The sequence below is a fragment of the Corythoichthys intestinalis genome, chromosome 18 (assembly GCF_030265065.1).
Source record: "Corythoichthys intestinalis isolate RoL2023-P3 chromosome 18, ASM3026506v1, whole genome shotgun sequence".
NCBI lineage: Eukaryota > Metazoa > Chordata > Actinopteri > Syngnathiformes > Syngnathidae > Corythoichthys > Corythoichthys intestinalis.
Window position 1 is genome coordinate 7481546 of NC_080412.1, and position 22068 is coordinate 7503613.

At 39.8% G+C, this 22068-nt stretch overlaps 1 protein-coding gene across 5 annotated transcripts in view; it reads right to left on the reverse strand.

Moving 5' to 3' along the window:
• LOC130906240 (protein turtle homolog B-like) overlaps nucleotides 1-22068 on the reverse strand; it is a 204187-nt gene that overhangs the window by 55098 nt on the left and 127021 nt on the right. For 3 of the 5 annotated variants that reach the window (XM_057820341.1, XM_057820344.1, XM_057820345.1), the window contains exons 11-14: nucleotides 16883-17033; nucleotides 13827-13950; nucleotides 9302-9477; nucleotides 5190-5416 (exon numbers count right to left, since the gene is read on the reverse strand). In XM_057820341.1, the coding sequence (XP_057676324.1) occupies nucleotides 5190-5416; nucleotides 9302-9477; nucleotides 13827-13950; nucleotides 16883-17033 (678 nt within the window). The remainder of the gene's footprint in view (nucleotides 1-5189; nucleotides 5417-9301; nucleotides 9478-13826; nucleotides 13951-16882; nucleotides 17034-22068) is intronic. The other 2 variants (XM_057820342.1, XM_057820343.1) reach the window with 2 other exon arrangements.

Below are 22068 nucleotides of genomic sequence, written 5' to 3' on the forward strand. Positions count from 1 at the left end.
CTTTTTGCAAAGGGGGCCAGATTTGGTGTGGTAAAAATGTGGGGGGCCGACCATGGCTGACGTCCACTACGTAGAACAATATATTTTACCAAGCCATTCTGTGTGTCACATTTGCTTTTATTTGACAACAAAATCTCACGACTAGCCTTTGTGGCGTTCTCTTTCGACTCTCGGGCTCTTGCGAAATACTGCTTCCGTGAAATTAAATTAGCTTATAGTTGCTTCAATTTTTCGCTGTGTATCTTCCCTGTAATCTTGTTGTACATGTCAGCATGTCTTGTTTGGTAATATCGCCTCACATTGAACTCTTTAAAAACAGCGACTGTCTCTATGCAAATGAGGCAGACACAGTCGTTGCGTATTTTAGTGAAGAAATAGTCCGATTTCCACCTATCCTTGAAGCATCGGCCAACACAGTCAACTTTCTCTTTTTTGTTGATTATTGGCGGAAAACACAGACAAGACTGAAAAAGCAGTTTCAGCTCTGGCACTCCTCTTTAAAAGAAACTTCTGTATTTTAGCCCAAAAGAACTGTTGTGCTTGATAGAACAATACGTCTATATGCTGCCATAGCAGATTCATGGCACATTAAACCCCCGAACTATTTTTAATTTGTCCGTTTTACCCTCAAAAACCCCCGTTTACAGAAGTCGTGCAACCGCTTTTGTTTCAACCCATCCATAAAACGTACGTAATTAATAATATTTATTATTCAAAATGTCTGTCATTTTTAGCTTAGAACAAGGTTCACTAAATCCGGACCTCGGTGCCACTTTTCCTATCGTGTTTTCCATGTCTTCCTCCTCCAACACACCTGAATCAAAATAATGAGGATCATTATCAGGCTTCTGGAGAGGTTGCTGAAGACAATCATTTGATTCAGGTGTGTTAGGGGAGAGAGACGTGGAAAACACGACAGGAAAAGTGGCACCGAGGTCCGGATTTAGTGAACCCTGGCTTAGAATCATTAATTGGTGTGTAATATTTCGGTTAAAAAAAAAAAAAAAAAAAAAAAAAAAACGACTTAAAAAAAGTATTCACTCGCATATTTCAAACTTATAAACAAATTACATCACAATGAAAAAAATGGTGTGTGTAAAAAAGTCACGGATATCTACCTCAAAATTATCGCTTAATTGTATTTTTTTTTTGTTTGTTTGTATTAGCACATTTTCTCCGATATGTTAGATGATAAATAATCGATCCATACAAAGAAAAATTGAAAAACGGTTATTTAAAAGGGTAAATATATGAAAAAGAAAATCTCGACCACTCCTTGATGTCCACGATTTCTGCATCGTGACCCTTGTTATATTACCATGTTTCAACCATAAAATCTCCCAAAAATCCATTTGTGGCCATTCACAGCTGTGTCTTGACACTCAGTGATACATGCTACATGGAATTTTTGGATTGAAACAAGGTAAGTACGCGATAATATCTCATTAAAGTCATGGCGTCTTTAATTCTGCTCTCGCGTGCTCTCACCTCCAGATAGGGTTTTGCTGTTAAAATTTTTATTTTATTATTTTTTTAAATGCCCTCCTGTTCAAAATTTTTCCTGCCCCAGAAAATTGAGATTTTAAGCTTTTCAATTATGTATCACACATGCATATCGGACAATTTCGAAAGTTGGCCAAATTGGGGGTCTCAAAGCGGAACTTCAAGTCACCTGAGTGTTTTCCGCCTATTGCCATTTTAGAAAATTGGAAGTAAAGGGTCACACGGGGTAATGTTGCTTAGAGTGCTGCTGCCTTTTAGTGGGTAAATGAGGAGCAGCATTTAGTGTGTAAGCTACTTCATATGCTGGTAGCAGTACTGCTGACCAATTTATTGATTTTATGACAGAGGCTGGGGGCCGGATGAAATTTGACCACGGGCCGCATTTGGCCCCCAGGCCGGACTTTGGACATGTCTAGGCTAAATGATCGTGGCAAAATAAATCTGTATTGAGGTATACCAGTGCTTCTCAATTATTTTCTGTTACGCCCCTCATAGGAAGACACTATGCGCTCATGTGCTGGTCCTTATGGGAAACGCAGTCTTCAAAAAACTACCGCTTTTGTCCACCAGCGTTGCTAAAATCGACCAAAACAGAGTTTACCAAGTTACCAAGTGTTGCTTTAAGACCACATAAACAAAACAAATATGAAAATTGGGTAGAAGGGGGTAAACCTCGGTTCACTACATTTCTCACAGTTTAATTAATGTTAACATCAGAAAATACATACAAAAGTGGAGGACACTTCTCTCTAAGCAGCTTCCTATTCGAGTTTTGCAGGTTAGCAAATTCACATAGTTTAATGTTATGCAAACTCTGATGCAGGTTGTAGCAAAATTTCAGTAGCAAAATTAGTGGTGTGTTCCCCACCTCCATAACATTGAGGTCTTTTTACATTACTTACAGTGGCTGCTGCTGGCTGGAAAAAAACAACAACTTCTAATATCCCTCCTCTTTGAAGGGGGCGGATGAGGCGTCATGTTGGCGTCATGTTGTATTTTCGTCGGGTCAGTGCGTGTGTGTGTGGGGTGGAGGGTGGGGGGGTCAAGTCATCAGCCAATCAAACGTGAATTTGAGGGGGGGAAATGGACTAGCACATTCAGCAAGTGAAAAGGGGGTAAATATAAGTCTGAACATAATGAAAATGATTCACTTAGTAATGGTAGGTTCAATTGTATCCTTACAACATATGGGAAGGCAATCTAAATGACCTATATAACTGAACTCAATATAAAATGCAATTAAGGTTGCTTAAAAGTTGGTGGGGACAATTTGAGCATCCTGAAAAGTTGGTAGTGTTATGTCCCAATAGTCCCTGTGCAAACCTACGCCCTTGTGTGTTGCTACATCTTACCTGCAATGCAACTTGCAAATGCAGAGAAATAAGTGGGGACTTTGCAGATGATTTCACCACAAGGGGGAGTCAAAATCTTTATATATTGGACCAGCTATCAGAAAAGCCAACAGGGCTCATACCACACGCATATAACATAGTACTGCATACACTTTATAAGCAAGATAAAGTGCAGTAACTTCTTAAAAAAATAAATAAATAAATAAATAAATAAAAAAAAAAAAAAAAAAAAAACATGACTATTGTGTTTCAGTGTGTACATCATTAACATATTTCACCGCCAAGCAGAACAAACTTTCCAATATGAAAGCACAAAAAGTCGGGACATTTCTGTTTTTCAGAGGTGGTTGTAACGCGTTTAATTTACTCTGTTACATTTACTTGAGTAACTTTTTGAGAAAAATGGACTTCTAAGAGTAGTTTTACAAAGCCATACTTTTTACTTGAGTAGATTTGTGAAGAAAGGCTACTCTTACTCCGCTACTTTGAGCTACACTAGTCGTTACATTTTTCCTGTTTATGCTACATATTAATATTAGGGCTGTCAAACGATTAAATCTTTTAATTTAGTTAATTACAGCTTAAAAATTAATTAATCGTAATTAATCGCAATTCAAACCATCTATAAAATATGCCATATTTTTCTGTAGATTATTGTTGGAATGGAAAGATAAGACACAAGACGGACATATACGTTCAACATACGGTAAGTACTGTATTTGTTTATTATAACAATAAATCAACAAGATGGCATTAACATTATTAACAATCTCTTAAAGCGATCCATGGATAGAAAGACTTGTAGTTCTTAAAAGATGAATATTAGTAAAAGTTGTAGAAATTTTATATTAAAACCCCTCTTAATGTTTTCGTTTTATTAAAATTTTTAAAAATTTCAATCAAAAAAGAAACTAGTGGCTCGCCATTGTTGATGTCAATAATTACACCATGCTCACTCATGGTACTAACCCATAAAATCAGTTGGCCCCAAACGCCAGCCGAGGGCACCAAACACCAAAAAACAAGTAACAAGCGGACATTACACTGTACTGTGATTTTAGTCTGTTTGAGTGGGGCATGTGCGTTAATTGCGTCAAATCAAATATTTTCACGTGATTAATTAAAAAAATTAATTACCGCCCGTTAAAGCGATAATTTTGACAGCCCTAATTAATATTAACTTTTTTTTTTTTTTTTTTTTTTTGCCAGAGATGCCAATAGTGGCTTTACTAGTTTCCCCAATGAGATGTTGCAACAAATGCTGATTTTAACCTCAGCCCCAGTTTTCATTTGGCACCGATTGACCACGGAAAAACAGTGATATGATCCTATTAGTTTCATAATAGGAAATGTTTTCTCCACTAGAGGGCACTCATGCTCTTTGGATGAATGCTTCATTTTGTAGATTTTTCTCTCACCGGAATTCAATATTTTCTTTTTTCTTTGTTTCTATACTATACTATTACTATTGTACTATATACTATTGTTTAAAATAAAAATAAAAAATCAAACATTGTATGCAGTTACTCACAATGTTTCTCATTACTTGAGTATTCACTTCGCCAAATACTTGTTTAATTGTACTTGAGTACATTTTTTTGGATGACTACTGTTACTTGAGTAATATGAGCTACCTGTCTCATTACAGTGAAGTTGGTTACCCCGTATTGTAAATTTCAAATAAAAACTGTCTGTCGTTTGTGCTACGTTTGTGGTGGTTTGTGCTGCAAAAATTGGGGTGCAACAGTTTGGACATGAAGGTTATGGTGTCCTAAAAAAAGGGAACCAACCAGGCTATTGTGAACATTTTTTTCTTTGAAATATAAATGCGACGTCAAACGTATGCTAAATCGGACGAAATAGGCATGGACCTGAAACGGTCAAGCAGACGTCCATTCAGCACAATAGTAACATCTGGTGATATGCCCGCTCGCTGACTCCGTGAGAGAGTAAACTTTTTACCTCCTTACTGTACTGTAAAATTAGCTGAATGAACAAATGCGTAATCTGTACTTCTCCAAGATGCGCCTGGTACTTTCCACCTACAGTCAAGCTATACGTAAACGACAGTAAATTGTTCAGCTCGGTAGAAATAGCAGGTCTACAAGTCACGACGGCACCAATATTCATTGTTTCATATATAACTATGGATGAAATATCAACACGTGACCAAAATGACAATTAAAAAAATGCCAATACAACAAGGGTCAAAGATTTCTCTACGTACTGTAAATGCGATAAGATTTAAATGCTATCTTCCCTCTTGGTCTTACTTGGTGAAAGTCAACAGAATATAATCTTATCATAATACTATACTTACTTTCCTTTGTTTACCTGAATGAGGTCGCGAGCAAGCATCTCTGTCTCACTTGAAGGGATGCTGTCGTCCAGGACCTCCCATCGTTCTCCGAGGCGAAACTCCATGATATAATGCTGGATTGGTGCTGTGTGATTGGCGGGCGGAATCCAGGTAAGCAGAATTCCCTGTTGCGTGCGATTGGCTGTGAGGCACCGTGGTGGGGTAAGCAGCACCAGTGGTTCAGGGGTACTTATAGGAAATACTGGAGGAGCACATTTTGATTGAAATTCCATGAGTGAAACATGATTAAAGTGAGAAGTTTGTGGTAGCGTGACAAACAGTGAATCACTAGCCAGTTCGTATTTAGTTCTGATGGCTAAATTAATTATGAGAATGATGACACGTGATAAAAGTTTTAAACATGAACCTTCTCATGAAATATTCTCATCGTCTGACATCATCATACTTGAATATCATTGCCTAGACTTTCTCCTGTATTTCACTTATTTTGCCAAATGCTTCCATTGGTTGCGTTTATACAGGATTAAATAAACTTCTTTACAGATCCTAACCTACTAAATATGGTTCCCAAGTTAGAATGTTTATCCTTGGTGGCCCCTTCCAATGATAATTATATACTTTGCACTTAAAAAAGTCAAACAGTATCATTTTTAACATCTTTAATTTATAATATAATGTCACAAAATCGAAGATACACTGTACATTAAAACCATCTTTTTTTAAATTACTGTACTGTTCTAATAGTGAGCAAAGCATGTGAGTGACTTACTGGTGGACATTTGAAACCAAAGATAGCAACAGGTTTAATGCTATTTGACATTACTTTGAATTTTATTTAAGATTAGCTTTTCCTGGCACTGGACTCCAACCATTTCTTGGTGCTATTTGAGGTATGTTTTGGGTCATTGTCCTGTCAGAACACCCAAGACCTCTGACGCAGACCCAGTTTTCTGACACTACACCCTACATTCCGGCCTGAAACATTTTGATAGTCTCCATATTTCATGAGTCCTTGTACACTGTCAAGGCACCCGGTGGCAGAAAAAAGAATTAGGCGTACATAGAAAAGAACACCGTGCCTGTAGTCAAACATGGTGCAGGTCCAATGATACAGTGCCTTGCAAAAGTATTCGGCCCCCTTGAATCTTGCAACCTTTCGCCACATTCCAGGCTTCAAACATAAAGATATGAAATTTAATTTTTTTGTCAAGAATCAACAACAATTGGGACACAATCGTGAAGTGGAACAACATTTATTGGATAATTTAAACTTTTTTAACAAATAAAAAACTGAAAAGTGGGGCGTGCAATATTATTCCGCCCCTTTACTTTCAGTGCAGCAAACTCACTCCAGAAGTTCAGTGAGGATCTCTGAATGATCCAATGTTGTCCTAAATGACCGATGATGATAAATAGAATCCAAATGTGTGTAATCAAGTCTCCGTATAAATGCACCTGCTCTGATGTCTCAGGGTTCTGTTTAAAGTGCAGAGAGCATTATGAAAACCAAGGAACACACCAGGCAGGTCCGAGATACTGTTGTGGAGAAGTTTAAAGCCGGATTTGGATACAAAAAGATTTCCCAAGCTTTAAACATCTCAAGGAGCACTGTGCAAGCCATCATATTGAAATGGAAGGAGCATCAGACCACTGCAAATCTACCAAGACCCGGCCGTCCTTCCAAACTTTCTTCTCAAACAAGGAGAAAACTGATCAGAGATGCAGCCAAGAGGCCCATGATCACTCTGGATGAACTGCAGAGATCTACAGCTGAGGTGGGAGAGTCTGTCCATAGGACAACAATCAGTCGTACACTGCACAAATCTGGCCTTTATGGAAGAGTGGCAAGAAGAAAGCCATTTCTCAAAGATATCCATAAAAAGTCTCGTTTAAAGTTTGCCACAAGCCACCTGGGAGACACACCAAACATGTGGAAGAAGGTGCTCTGGTCAGATGAAACCAAAATTGAACTTTTTGGCCACAATGCAAAACATTATGTTTGGCGTAAAAGCAACACAGCTCATCACCCAGAACACACCATCCCCACTGTCAAACATGGTGGTGGCAGCATCATGGTTTGGGCCTGCTTTTCTTCAGCAGGGACAGGGAAGATGGTTAAAATTGACGGGAAGATGGATGCAGCCAAATACAGGAACATTCTGGAAGAAAACCTGTTGGTATCTGCACAAGACCTGAGACTGGGACGGAGATTTATCTTCCAACAGGACAATGATTCAAAACATTAAGCCAAATCTACAATGGAATGGTTCAAAAATAAACGTATCCAGGTGTTAGAATGGCCAAGTCAAAGTCCAGACCTGAATCCAATCGAGAATCTGTGGAAAGAGCTGAAGACTGCTGTTCACAAACACTCTCCATCCAACCTCACTGAGCTCGAGCTGTTTTGCAAGGAAGAATGGGCAAGAATGTCAGTCTCTCGATGTGCAAAACTGATAGAAACATACCCCAAGCGACTTGCAGCTGTAATTGGAGCAAAAGGTGACGCTACAAAGTATTAACGCAAGGGGGCCGAATAATATTGCACGCCCCACTTTTCAGTTTTTTATTTGTTAAAAAAGTTTAAATTATCCAATAAATTTTGTTCCACTTCACGATTGTGTCCCACTTGTTGTTGATTCCTGACAAAAAGTTAAAATTTTATATCTTTATGTTTGAAGCCTGAAATGTGGCGAAAGGTTGCAAGGTTCAAGGGGGCCGAATCCTTTTGCAAGGCACTGTATTTTGAGTAGTTTTGCGCCTCTGGCACTGGGTGCCTTGACAGTATGTAAGGAGTCATGAAATCTGGAGCATAGACTTCATAATGATATTGTCGGGTCAGATTCGACCTTCACTGCGCCAAGCCTTCAAGTAGGGGGCCATCCCACAATCCGCTTTAGTTATTCGCAGTAGGTTGCAGCGAAACATGCAGCGATCCAACGCCGGATTTATGTTAAAACAGTACGAAAGCTGTACCGCATACAAACAGGAAGGATTGCCTCAGGAGTGATTTGTTCAAGGATTCAAGTTAATTATTATATTTTTCGTTTTTTCACAACAATTTTCATCGTAAAAAGCTCTTTGTTGCAAGGCTGCCACCACATTGTGTAACAGACTAGCATCATTCATCGACATATTTACGTAAAATAAATGCTAACTGCACGTTTTTTTTTTTTGCTTTTAACCGAGAATCGAGACTGTTTTACGCCCATATCTAAATCAGAATTCTGGGATTTAAGCATTTATTCAAGAATTTCCAACGATAAAGCTCTTTATGATTCCACTCGGTCAGCTTTGACAGCCACGCCAACAATGCAGGCCCCCTATTAATCGGCCCCGCGCCCCATGTCCCGGCAATATCATTACGAAATCTATGTCTGGAGACTATCAAAATGTTTTGGGCCGCAATGTAGGATGTAGTGTCTGTGTCAGGGGTCATGGGTGATCCAACAGGACAATTACCCAAAACATACCTCAAATAGCACAAAGAAATGGTTGGAGACAAAGCGCTGGAGAATTTTGAGGTGACCATCGATGTGTCCGGATCTAAATCGCATTAAACACCTATGAAGAGATCTCAAAATTGCTGTTGCAAGAAGGCACCCTTCAAATCTGAGTGGCCTGGAAAAGTTCGCAAAAGAAGGGTGGTCCATAATTCCATCTGAGAGGTGCACAAAACTTGTGGTTATAGGAAGCGATTGCTTTCTGTTATTTCTTCTAAAGGGTGCGAACTAAATATTGAGTTTATCTAAAAATTTGAGTTTTGTCCAGCTGATTTTTTTTGCATTCTGGTTAAAAATTCTGTACATTTTGGCTTTTCTCTTCAGCTTTTTTCTGTTTTTCCAATGCAAATCCAAAAAATAAACACATTCATACTGAAAACATTTGTAATTGCGTTAATGTCTGGGAGAAACTATATTTTCCGGAAAAATTCAAGGGTTGCCAATAATTTTGTAATTTCGCTTATCTTTAATTCACTCCTTTTTCAATTAATCATAGTTAAAACCTCTTGACTTTCAGTTGAAATTGAGTTTATTGCAATAAATTGCTGTATAGTGTACTGCAATAGCATTGATGATATGTTACCCAAATCCCTTTGTCCAAGACAAGAAGCAACAAGTCTGCTCACCTAATGTGTTCACAGTGACAACCTCGCTGAAGGGTCCTGTGCCAAGCTTGTTTTGGGCTAGGACGCTGAACTGGTATGTTGTCTCGGGCTCCAAGCCAGGCGCCACCATCCACTCTTGGCCTCCTGGCACAGGCATTGAGAGCCAGTCATGTGGACCTAAACGCTCCCTTTTTAGCCTGCAAATGAGTCAGGGGGAGAGGTGAGTGGGACTGGCGGAGACTGTTACCTATACAGACAGGATCTAATGCATCTGGCTTTGTAAATCAATACCCATTACATATTGATTTATTCATACTGACTAATGTCATTATTTATCTTCCGAGCCACTTAACCTCACAAGGGTCGTGGGGGGTGCTGGAGCCTATCCCAGCTAACTAGGGGGAGTAGGCGGGGTACACCATGAATTAGTTGCCGGCAGATTGCAGGGCACAAGGAGACGAACAACCATTCACGCACACACTCATACATATGGACAATTTGGAGTGTTCAATCAGCTTTAGATAGCCCCTTTCAGACTTATATCCCGGTAAATTTCCGTGTAAAGTGAAGCGGGATTTACCCGCGTCATGGCTTACAGACATGGAGAGATGGCCCGGGAATACCCCGGGTTGGACTTTCACAAACTTGTCCCGTGTTGGCGACTCGACGCTGCATGTGCAGGTAGGGCGGCTGGCAGGATTTGATAACCCGGATGTTATGTCATTTTTGGTCGGTATTGGCTGTCACATTCTGTCGGTCAGATTGTGTTTTGTTACAGAGCCAGGTTGTTGGGGCGTTCCCGACGTCACACCTGCAGCTAATTCAAGCTCATCAACACTGTATTAAGCCCAGGCGATCCAAGACAAGGGTGCCAAGATAATAACTCGCTGGTTGCCATTCGAAACCTTGTACTATCGAATCTCGTGCCTTTGCTAGCTTGTTCATCTGCCGCCCTTGTTTTGAAATCCTCTACTTTGTGCAGGTATTAGAGTATGTTTATTTTGTTGTCGTATCGGCCCTCTGCCTATCGCTTAGGTTAGTATTATTGATCCCCATTGACCTACTGTTACAGACCCGTTTTGTTATCCCCTCTTTTCCACGATTGCATGCATTTTTGTTTGTTTTTAACAAAACCCTAAACGCATCCCTCGGTTGTTGTCTGCTTTGAGGTAGAACCAACCTTGTTTCCACAGTTGCGTACCGTAAAATCGGCAACAAAATAAACCACACATTTCCAAAGATGGACTGTCTTTTCCTCGGCTGTACAATCCAGTAGCAATTTAATTTTGTGGTTGTGTTCAGTTTGCCATGTTGATAATTGTGATGTTTGTTTACTGCTTTTTGTCTTGCTGCAAAGAAAGAGGAAATGACGATCGACCCACCATGATATTGACGTCATTAGCCTTTGTGCCGTAGCCCGGGAATTAGACGCCTGTTTTCACACATTCCGCATCCCGGGTAATTCTTGGACATTATACTACAACGCAACCCAATCGCAACGCAATCTCCATGTCAGTCACTTGGGAAATTGCTTTTCAAGCATAAGGGCTACCTGTTTAAATCCCAGAATTTTAACGATGTTCAGGTATGTGTGAAAGGGGCTCATGCATGTTTTTTGTGGGAATGTGGGAGGAAAACTCCCCAGATATAGGGAGAACATGCAAATCCCACACAGGAAGGCTGGAGCTCGGAATTGAACCCTGATATCAAAACTGTGAGGCACTCTTTCACCGTGCCGCACTGTTGATTATGTTTTAGTTTATTTATTCCTATTCCTCTCGTGATTTTGAAACACACATGAACGCTGTTTTTCATTTGGCCTACTTGTTAATAAAACACCTTTGACTTAACACCGTTCACTCACAGTATACAGTCATCAAATCAAGATTGAACTTTTACTTGATGGTAAGCCCATGCTGCAGCTAGCTTTGCTGTTTGCCGTATGCCCATGCCATACATTCAGGAGTTGAAACATGGTTACTAAGAGATGCACATGCAGCAGTTCCAACAATCTTGTCAAAATAATACTGAAGTTACAAATGAGATCTTTGACCTCATTTCAAATTATTTCATAACCATTTTTTTGAGCTTTTAATCATGTAATGTCATCAATCCCTTGTTAATAACACATATAGGGAGGTTTTCTCAAACATTCATGTATGTTTGTAAAATCGTCAAATCTCTCCTGTCTGCTGAAGCGCTCGGTGTTGCATAGCACCTCCTTTAATACATAGCACCTCCCCTGCTCTGATGTGTGTACTGTTCAGCTACTCCCACTGCAGCATAGCTCACCTCCCCCTCAAGAGAAGTAGCAGCTAATGTGACAGAGTTGGGGCACAACGTACACAGCTGCTTTTTAATTCAATGCAATGCTAATCGTACAGGTAAGCTGAAGTCATTGTTTGCCTCGCTTTGAAAACATTGCATTGCCATTGGTGTACACTAGCTAGTTTACACTGTAGTGTTACAGAATACCGTATTTCGTGTTTTGAAATCCCATTTGTATGTTTTTGTGTAACTCACATCCTCATAGTTGGACTGCAACAATGTTTTTTTTTTTTTTTATTAACAAAAGAGGTTTTGCGCTAAATGAATTGGATATCGAGCGCTGTCAATGGCAGTCTGTTCTAATGGAAGATTTTGGTAGCAACATGTTGGTTCCTTAATTTCTTAAACAGTGAAAGTTTTTGAAAAATGATCGATTCTTGGCGAAAGCATATCGATCACATTCTGGGCTGCAAAGTATTGCGATATATATTACCTTTTCGATATATAGTCTAGTGCTGCAACCATTAATCGACTAACTCGAGTAATTCGATTAGAAAAAAGCTTCAAATCAAATTTTGCTGGTTAGAGGATTAGTTTAATTAGAGTGATGTTGTAATTAGGGGTGTCAAACGATTAAAATTTTTAATCGAGTTAATTACAGATTAAAAATTAATTAATCATAATTAATCGCAATTGATCGCAATTCAAACCATCTATAAAATATGCCATATTTTTCTGTAAATTATTGTTGGAATGGAAAGATAAGACACAAGATGGATATATACACATTCAACATACGGAACATAAGTACTGTATTTCTTTATTATAACAATAAATCAACAAGATGGCATTAACATTATTAACATTCTGTTAAAGCGATCCATGGATAGAAAGACTTGTAGTTCTTAAAAGATAAATGTTAGTACAAGTTATAGAAATTTTATATTAAAATCCCTCTTCATGTTTTCGTTCTAATAAAATTTGTAAAATTTTCAATCAAAAAATAAACTAGTAGTCCGCCGTTGTTGATGTCAATAATTACTTACACAATGCTCATGGGTGCTGAAGCCTATAAAATCAGTCGCACCCAAGCGCCAGCAGAGGGCAGCAAAACTCCGAAAAACACAACAAGTACACCTTTCACTGTGCTGTCATTTTAATCTGATTGAGCGGGGCATTTGTGGTATAATTGTGTCAAATATTTTAACGTGATTAATTAAAATATTAATTACCGCTCGTTAACGCGATAATTTTGACAGCCCTAGTTGTAATGATTTGTTTTGAAAGTGTTGCATTTAGTTTTATTGATCGGGGTGGAAACACTGCCCTCTAGTGGCAAGAGTGAATATGCCAAAACCCGTCTAACGTGGCTGAGTCCAGCTGCTCCCTGTCAAGACCAACATAAGGTAGGTTTTTGTTTGAGCTAATATGTTTCTTTATGCGTTCGCTATTTAGTTTAGAGGTATAATTAGCAGTTTTGTGTGGGAACATGTGTTTGAATGATTTATTAAGAGCATTGTAAAAAAAAAAAAAATTGGCCTTATATAGCAAGTGGAGTGCTAGCGGACTTTTGCCATGCAAGTTAGCCAATTGTTCTTTTGTTATACTTAGATCCTCACTTATTTCTTTTTTTTTATATCGTTTGAGGCTAAGCTCAGGTATTTTTATTAATTTTTAAATGCATTGATTGCTCTTGTGAAATGAAAGTGCAATTCTACATAGTTGCACCACTCGAGAATTTTATTTTATCATATTATATATATATATATTATTTGCATTAAATCCTGTTTGGAAAGTTTCATTTTAGCGAGCTAAAATAAATATTATTGCAAGTATAAACACATGTATATTTGTTTTACATATCCTAAAATTTATTCTGCAACACATTAAATGTTCAAAATCCGATTACTCAATTATTACAACTAATTGAAAGATTAATCAATTATCTAAACAATCAATAGCTGCGGCCCTAATATTGTCACACCCCAACAGTATACACACAGTTCAGCATATAAACTGCAGTCAAGCAGAGCAAAGCAGCAACAGCAGAAGCAAGAGCAGGAGCAAGAGCAGACGTAAAGGATAAAAGGTAAGGGAATGAGTATATTAAGGGTGAAAAGTAGACATACGCAATTAACCTCTATTTCAAATCTTTAAAAGTGGAATTTTTCTGAACACAATCCCGAAGAAGACATTTTTTGAAAAAAAAAAAAAAAAGTAAGAAGTATGACGACGAGGGAAAAAAAAGCAGGAAGCAAAGCAGGCTGGGATGACTCACACATGGCCATACCAGACTGAGAATGTCTGCTGGAAGCCTCCGTCATAGCCCACATCCCATGATACATTGGCCCATGTGGAGGATGCCACCACATGGACGCTGGTAGGAGCGTGGGGGCTTGTGCCTGCAGGGAAACAAACAGTGTGACATGTGTTTTAAAGGGCATGTGAGTCATTTAAAAACTCTTTGGTATATCTGTAACAATAAAATGTCTTTTTAAGTGGTAATATAAACATTTCCCCGAATTTTTTTATGGTAAAGACAATTTGGAATTTTTTTTTTTTTTTTTTTTTTTTTTAGAAATTTAGAAATTTGTTGTCTCTCTTTATGTCAAATGTTTAGTCACCACTGTTGGGCTTCAAGACAAAATGTTGTAAGTAAATGGTTATGAGATGTGCAGAGAGACAAACTGTGTAGTAAGTACAGGGGTATGAAGAAGTATCTCAACCTTTGGAAATTTCTCACATTCCTGCATAAATTCACCATCAAATGTGATCTGATCTTTGTCAAAATCACACAGATGTAAAAACAGTGTCTGCTTTAACTAAAACCACCGAAAGATTTATAGGTTTTCCTATTTTAATGACGATAGCATGCAAAGAATGACAGAAGGGGGGGAAAATAAGTAACAAAATCCTCTGCCAAAGAAGAATTAAAGAGCAATTGATACCAATTTTTACCTAACATTTTAAGTCAGGCGTGTGCCCAATGCACTGATAAGTGGTTAAAAGCTCCCCTGACCACTATAAAACACACACCTGGTAACAAATGTCTTGCAGAGAAGCATTGTCTGATGTGCATCATGTCTCAGTCAAAATAGCTGTCTGAAGACCTGCGATCAAGGATTGTTTATTTGCATAAAGCTGGGAAGTGATACAAAACCATCTCTAAAAGTCGTTCATCAATCGACAGTCAGAGAAGTTGTCTACAAATGGAAAGAGTTTGGCACTGTTGCTTCTCTCCCAAGGAGTGGCCGTCCACCAAAGATGACACCAAGAGTTCAGCGCAAAATACTCAGAGAGGTAAAAAAGAACACTAGAATGTCTGCTAGAGACTTACAGAAATCACTGGCGCAGTCCAATATCTCAGTGCACACATCAACTATATGTAAATCATGGCCAAGAACTGTGTTCACGGGAGGACTCCATTGAGGAAGCCATTGCTGTCTGAAAAAACATTGTTTCTCATTTAATGTTTACACAAAGGCACTTGGACACTCCACAGAAGTTTTGGCAAAATATTTTGTGGACTGAAGAAACCAATGTTGAATTGTTTGGGAGTAACACACAATGTCATGTGTGGAGGAAAAAAATGGAACAGCTCACCAACATCAACATCTCATCCCCACCGTGAAGCATGGTGGAGGGAGCATCATGATTTGGGACTGTTTTGTTGCCTCAGGGCCTGGACAACTTGCAATCATGAATGGAAGAATGAATTCAAAAGTTTATCAGGATGTTTTGCAGGAAAGCTTGAGGTCGTCTGTCAGAGAGTTGAAGCTAAAAAGAGGATGGGTGCCGCAACAAGACAATTATCAAAAACACAGAAGTAAATCAACTTCAGAATGGTTTCAAAAGAAGACAAATACATGTACTCGAGTTGCCAAATCAAAGTCCAGACTTGAACCCCATTGAGATGCTGTGGCATGACCAAAGAATAGCGATTCATGCCAGGATCCTACGAATCTGACTGAGCTACAGCAGTTTTGTAGAGAAAAATGGGCCAAGATTAGTCCTGATCGATAAGCCAGAGTGATCTGCAGCTACAGGAAACTGTCATTGTTTGCATACCATCATCACATTAAAATATGAAAACCTACAAATGTTTGGGTAATTTTAGTTAAAGCAGACACTATTTTTTTCATCTGTGTGATTTTGACAACGATCAGATCACATTTGATGGTGATTTTATGCAGAAATGTAATTCCAAAAGGTTCAAAGACTTTTTCATACCATTGTAAACAATTTACATCATAAACATACAGTACATATGCAACATGAAAATGACGTAAATAAATGCTCAACATTAAGTGGCGCTCAGTCGAGTTGGCTGCAGCCACACGCTAGGCATATGTGTGAGAACTTTCCTTCGTGTGCGTCCGTGACCAAACTTGAGTATAGAAATTTTGTGGTGTTTACTTTAGACTTTCAGTTTTTGGATCCTTATTGCTTAGATTAGTTATATTTTATTCTATGTGAATATGTGTGACAGGTTAGTAAACAAGTAGGCAGTCAAATGTCAGCAAACATTAATAGTTAAGTCTACGTTTTTACTACATTCTATCAAATATATATATACTGTGTATATATATATATATATATACGTATATATATATATATATATATATATATATATATATATATATATATATATATATACGTATATATATATATATATATATATATATATATATTTTTTTTTTTTTTTTTTTTTTTACAAATCGATCATGAACTTACCTTTGAGCAAGCATAAGGGTCGTTGGGTGACTGTCTTGTCATTCATTTGTTTATGTGGTCAATGACAGAGCCTGATCCATAGCTTGCATTGAGCCAGCTATCTTTTAGGCTTTTGAAGGGGCACAAAAAAAATTCTTACCCCAAATCTTTCAGGGTACTTGGTGTCGGAATTATAGGTACCCCACGCACAGTGTTAAACCATCAGGCTTTTGCAATTCTAAAGTTATAAAAAAGATGTTTTAAGTCACGAGCACATAGTATTCCTACGCAACTCTACTCTCTGTCCGACTTTTGTGATTTGGGGGCGTGGTTTTGTGATGGGCCCCTGGTCAATTAGCACTGTCAATGGCACTGAAAGAGTTCACTTCCAAAGTCACAAAGAGCCACAGCAGAAGGACAAAAGAGCCATATGTGGCTCTAGGACCGCAGACTTCAGATCCCTGATTTATTCCATTCTATTTTATTGTTACTGTAAATAGACAAGCAAAAAAAAAAAACCTTGTGTTGAACTGTAAGAAGTTTATTTTTACGCTTATATCATTGTCACATTTGTCTTTTGTTTGGTATTAGAACTTGTTGAATTCATGCAGTATGTATTACCTATGACCTGGACATGCGTGCTGGCAGTGATGCTTGTAGCGACGTTGGTGGCAACACACTCCCATTCCCCATAGTCTTCCTTTGTAAGTGACTTAAACTGTAAACTGCCTCGAGGCAGAACGTTGTGCTTGCTTTTACTGGGCTTTCCGACCTGCAGATCACACAAAGCAAAGACAATTATACAAAATGCAGATTAAATTGTAGCACTGTAAAAATGCCTGATATCTCCTTGAACCATCACACTTGTGAATTCTTGAAGTTGGCAGAAAACAGCTGGCACGTTTTTTTCTCTTTTATTCAAAAGCACCTCACCCTCTTTCTAGACAAAGTCTAGATTACAACAACCCAAATTTGCGTGACCCTGCTAACTTCAAAACCCAGTTGGTCCTTTCACCAGACACCAGACAAATGGCTTTTTCTCTTTTACCCCAGCTAACTTAAAAACAAGCTGATCTGCTCATATCAGCAGACTCCGAACACATGGTTTGTTTATCATCCAGCTAAACCTTTAATCTGAGGCTCTGGACACAGCCAGGATTTTTGACGTCACTGATGAAAATGTTGTGACCCCTCAAGAACGCAGATTTCCAGTTGTGTGAAACAGCGCAAAGACAGGACAGAGGTTAAGCAGGACTTTTTTCTACGGATCTTCGGCGTTGCTAAATGTGTGCAAACATGAACTGTACTCAGAGCTGGATATACACTTTCAAAGAGCTCTCATGGTCATAGGTGATCTGTGATACATGTAATAAGTCAAATGTTTAAGCTTGCATGCGAATGTACTATACACACAACACCACAGTGTGCTCCCACCTGCGGAAAGTAAGCAAAAGACACATTTGTTGGAACCTTCCGCTCTTAAAACACAAATAATCACTTATTGCAATCTGAAAACGTATTTCCACCAATGTGAAAAGCTCAAATGGAATGAATTGGCGGGTAGTTTTTTTTGTTCGAACAAAACATGGAAAATCTTATCCATGCATTGATTCAGTGTTGTTTTCATCAACGATAACTATAACAAAAATATTTCGTCAACAACATTTTTTTCCATGACAATGACGAGACGATAACGAGCTAAAGATGTGTCTTGGGAGACTAAAACATAACGAGATGAATGCCATTTTTTGTCTGACGAGATGAGAATGGGATTAAAATGCGCTAGAGCTGAAACGAATACTCGAGCAACTTGAGTAACTCGAGTTTAAAAACTGACCCGAGTAATTTTATTCGCCTCGATGAATTGTTTAATTTTGCCAGCTCTAAGCATCACGTTTTACCCAGACTACTTTTAATGCGGGACAACGCGCTGACGTCATGTGCATAGAGGAGAAGCAATAATACCTGACCGCAGCTCCAAACTACGCCAATGTTGCTAAAAACTACGCCCGCATGATGCTACAGTGGTAGCAGGTAACGTCTAATGTGTCTCATAGATATCACATGTATATAGAACTAAATGCAAAATGACAGATTCGGCAGCGTAAGTAAACAGCCGTCATCTTAAAGCAGTAGACTTCTCAGCGCTAATAAATACGATTAACGTTACTGTCCCTTGCTCAGGTAACATCAGTCCTGCAGAGGGCTAGGTTTCTATTAATTATGACCACTGTCGATGTGTGGCTAACATGTCTTACATACAGGCTTTATTTAATCTGTAAAACCATAGGGCTGTAGAGTGATGAGGGTGTAAAATACAAGGATCGAGGATTCAAGGTAAATATTATATTTTTCGTACCATGCATGCATGATTGAAGCATTTATTCGCAGGAATTTTCTTCGTTTACACATGGAAGCAGCTAATTTTCGTAACTGACTAGCCTCATACTTGGCAATATTTACGCGAAACAAATACTACCTGCACGCTTTTAACCAAGAATCGAAACTGTTTTACGTCCATATCTGTGAAGAATTCAGGGATTTAAGCATTTATCCACAAGAATTTTAGCCAGAAAAGCTCTGTTTACACCAGGCGCCCGCTAGCCTCATTCGCTAACAGTATATAGTGCACAATGATTATAAAGGGCTATTCTATAATAAGTTGTGATTGTATATAGAATTTATTAATAATCTATTTACATATTATTTATAATTGATTCTGCATGTTTTCCTCAAGTATTAAGTTTCTGATGTTAAATTGAGTGATTTATTAGCTGTTAAAAAACCTGCAGTACATAAAAAATAATTAAGTTGCTATTTTGGTGGAAAACTTATATTGCCGTATTGGCCCGAATATAAGAAAGTGTTTTTTTGCATTGGAATAACACTAAAAAAGAGGGGTCGTCTTATATTCGTGGTCTAGACATTACACCCATTCACGATGCTAGATGGCGCCAGATATCATTGAAGCGATGTTCTGTTATGACAGATCTCAGCTAATCTCCCCATTTACGACGCTAGATGGCGCACCAGCTCATTTGCTGGTGCACATAATGAAATGTAATCCATTACCTCAATGTCATGATCACTGATCAATTAGAAGGCCCAGCGCAGCCCATCCCTCCTCTCGCAGCCCAGCAAAGGAGCCCTCGTTAACCCCACGCGCCCATCTACCGGCCCTCGGGGATGGCAAGAGGGGACGCACCACCAACCCCACGCCCGTCCCCAACGCCGTCTGCCCACCCGGGCCACGAGCCGCGGCCGCAGCCCCCCAGCCGACATGGCACGCCACGGGGCCCCCAGCGGCCCACCAAGCCCAGGGCAGGGCAGGGTCCCCCGCCGTAGCAGCAACATCCAGCCAATACACCGGCGGCAAACCAGCGATCCACGGCGGAGCACTGGGCGGATACCCAGTTAGAGAAGAGAGGGGAAGGCGGAGGCAGGAGAAGAGACCGCGAGACCGGAGCCCCGACCTCCCCCAACTCCCGCGGCTGGCAGCCCAGGCAGAGAGGAGGCCACGCCTCGGGAGCCATGCCATAGAAAAACGTGTGGGACCCAACTACCACCCTATTACTGTGCTGGGTTATGGCTGCTGCCAGGTTCCTGGCTGGCAGCCATAACCCAGCACTGTGATGGGATTGTGAGGGGAGGGTAGTGCAATGTATGCATTAAAATAGGAGAGCTAGGCTTGGGGCAGTGGAACCGCAGCATGGAAATTCAGTCCAGCTGCCCGTCCCACCGCCCTTTGCCAGAGCTCTCCTGTAGCGTATGATGTGTGTGGTGCGTTAAAAAAAGGTGCAGGGATGGAAGGACCTGCCGTGAGGAGGTAACCGTGAGGCACTCCCCCCACCAGGTCCCAACCATCCCACAACCTTGGTGTGTGATGCATTAAAAACAGGGGAGCCAGGCCAGGACTGTATGGCCCCGTCCCAACTCTCCCCGGAGAAATGAATGAGTATGTAAGTGCCAGGGTGAAAGATATTTACAGTGCTGAAGTGAGGAGTGCGTGAGTTAAGAGGCAGGCTCCCGCAGGCGTGGCCCCGTCCACCGGAGCAACCGGCCGCAGGGCGGGAGAAGCGCCAGGGGCCCGATCAACCCCCGCCCCAGACCACCCACGGCGCACCCGCATCCGCCCACCCATCCCCCCGCCACCCGAGCACCCACCCCGCACCCTGAGCAGGTGCTACGCCAAACGGCGGAGACCAGGGGATGTCCACCTCACCAGCAAGGAACAGCAAGCCCCACCCAGGGCCCCGCAGGCCCCTCCGACGACCCCGCCGGCAGGAGGGCAGCAGCAGCCGCCGCGGCCCATGGAGGCGGACAGGGCCGGAGACAGACTAAGGGGACGGAGGCGCTAGCGCCAGCGCTAATGCTTTTGAAAGTGTCATAACCAGCTTAAGTTGAAAAATTTCAAATGCCAAATATGGAAAATCGCACACATTGCTTGATTGCTGATAAACTATAAATCTCAGTAAGGTTTTGATAACTGATCATAAAAAAATAACATCTTAGCTTTAATTTGACATAATGCACATCGAGGTTTAGCAAATGAGCATGGAGTAATTTACATTCCAAAAATGGTACTTTTTCACAATAGTTTGTAAACAATAGACAGTATTGTCATGAAACTTGAAATCCACATTTTCTATTCATTTTAATGAAATGAAACGTTATCTTTTACATCTGGGAGGGGTCTGTTCATGCCTCTGGCTCTACCTTTCGTCGAAAAGTGAAAAAAATATATATTCTATTATTAGCCAGGTCCGGATATTCAGAGTTCTGTAACCCTGTAGGCATTTTTTGGGGAAAAGTTGTCATACAGCATTTTTAGAAATTTCAGTGTCTTCTGAATACAAATCCACTGTATGTCAATGACATAACGTTCCCATTTTTTTGTAATGCTTGGTCAAAAATAGTCGTTTTCCCAGGCTGGAAATAAATGGCAATAGGCTAAATTTTTAAACTTTTACATATCACCACAAAACTTTACCAGTTTATTGCTTACATTTGTAGAAACACTTTTGTATTGCAAGTTTTCTGATACTGATACTATGTGTACATATGCAAATGAGGTGACATATTGGCATATTAGGCATAATTGGGCGTAATTGACAATTGATGAAGATCAATGGAAACTTAAAACTTTGTGCATAATTTTGTTGATAGAAACTATAAACATGTCCTAAATTGTTTTGTTACATTTGAACCTTGCTTTTTTAATGATTAAACAGTGAGCCTGGTCAACTTTTAAAAATGATGAAAAAAAAAAAAAATAGGTGTCCGTGCCATCATTGGACTTTGACTGGCATTTTGTGAGTATATCTCTGAGGACATCTTGAGTCTTAATGTCATTCCAATCAAACATTATTCATATCATTACTGTGTTTGGACCACATCTGAATCAGTGAGATTAATTGACATTCGCTGAACAGAAATTTCGACTTTTCAAACGGTTAGAAAAATCTCTCCCAGAGTCGTGCTTATTTAAACAAGCCTCTGGTCCTTTGGACTATCAGGACAATGCCGATGAGGATGCTTTATTTGCAGTCTTGCAGAGGTTTGGTCTTTTCTCTGCCACCCTGTCCAAGACACTGCAGAACATTGCAAACAAAGATGAAGTCACACTGGAGATTGAAAAAGAGCTGTTGACCGTCCCACAGAATGGGCAAAGTCAGATTCATTCGTAGAGGAGAGGCTATTGCCATCTAAAAGGAGAAGAGTCACTTTCAGGGACAAATTGAAAAAGAACAAATATTTGACTTTTTCTTCTTTGTTTGATGTCAAACGGTCAGACCCAAAAACTGGGA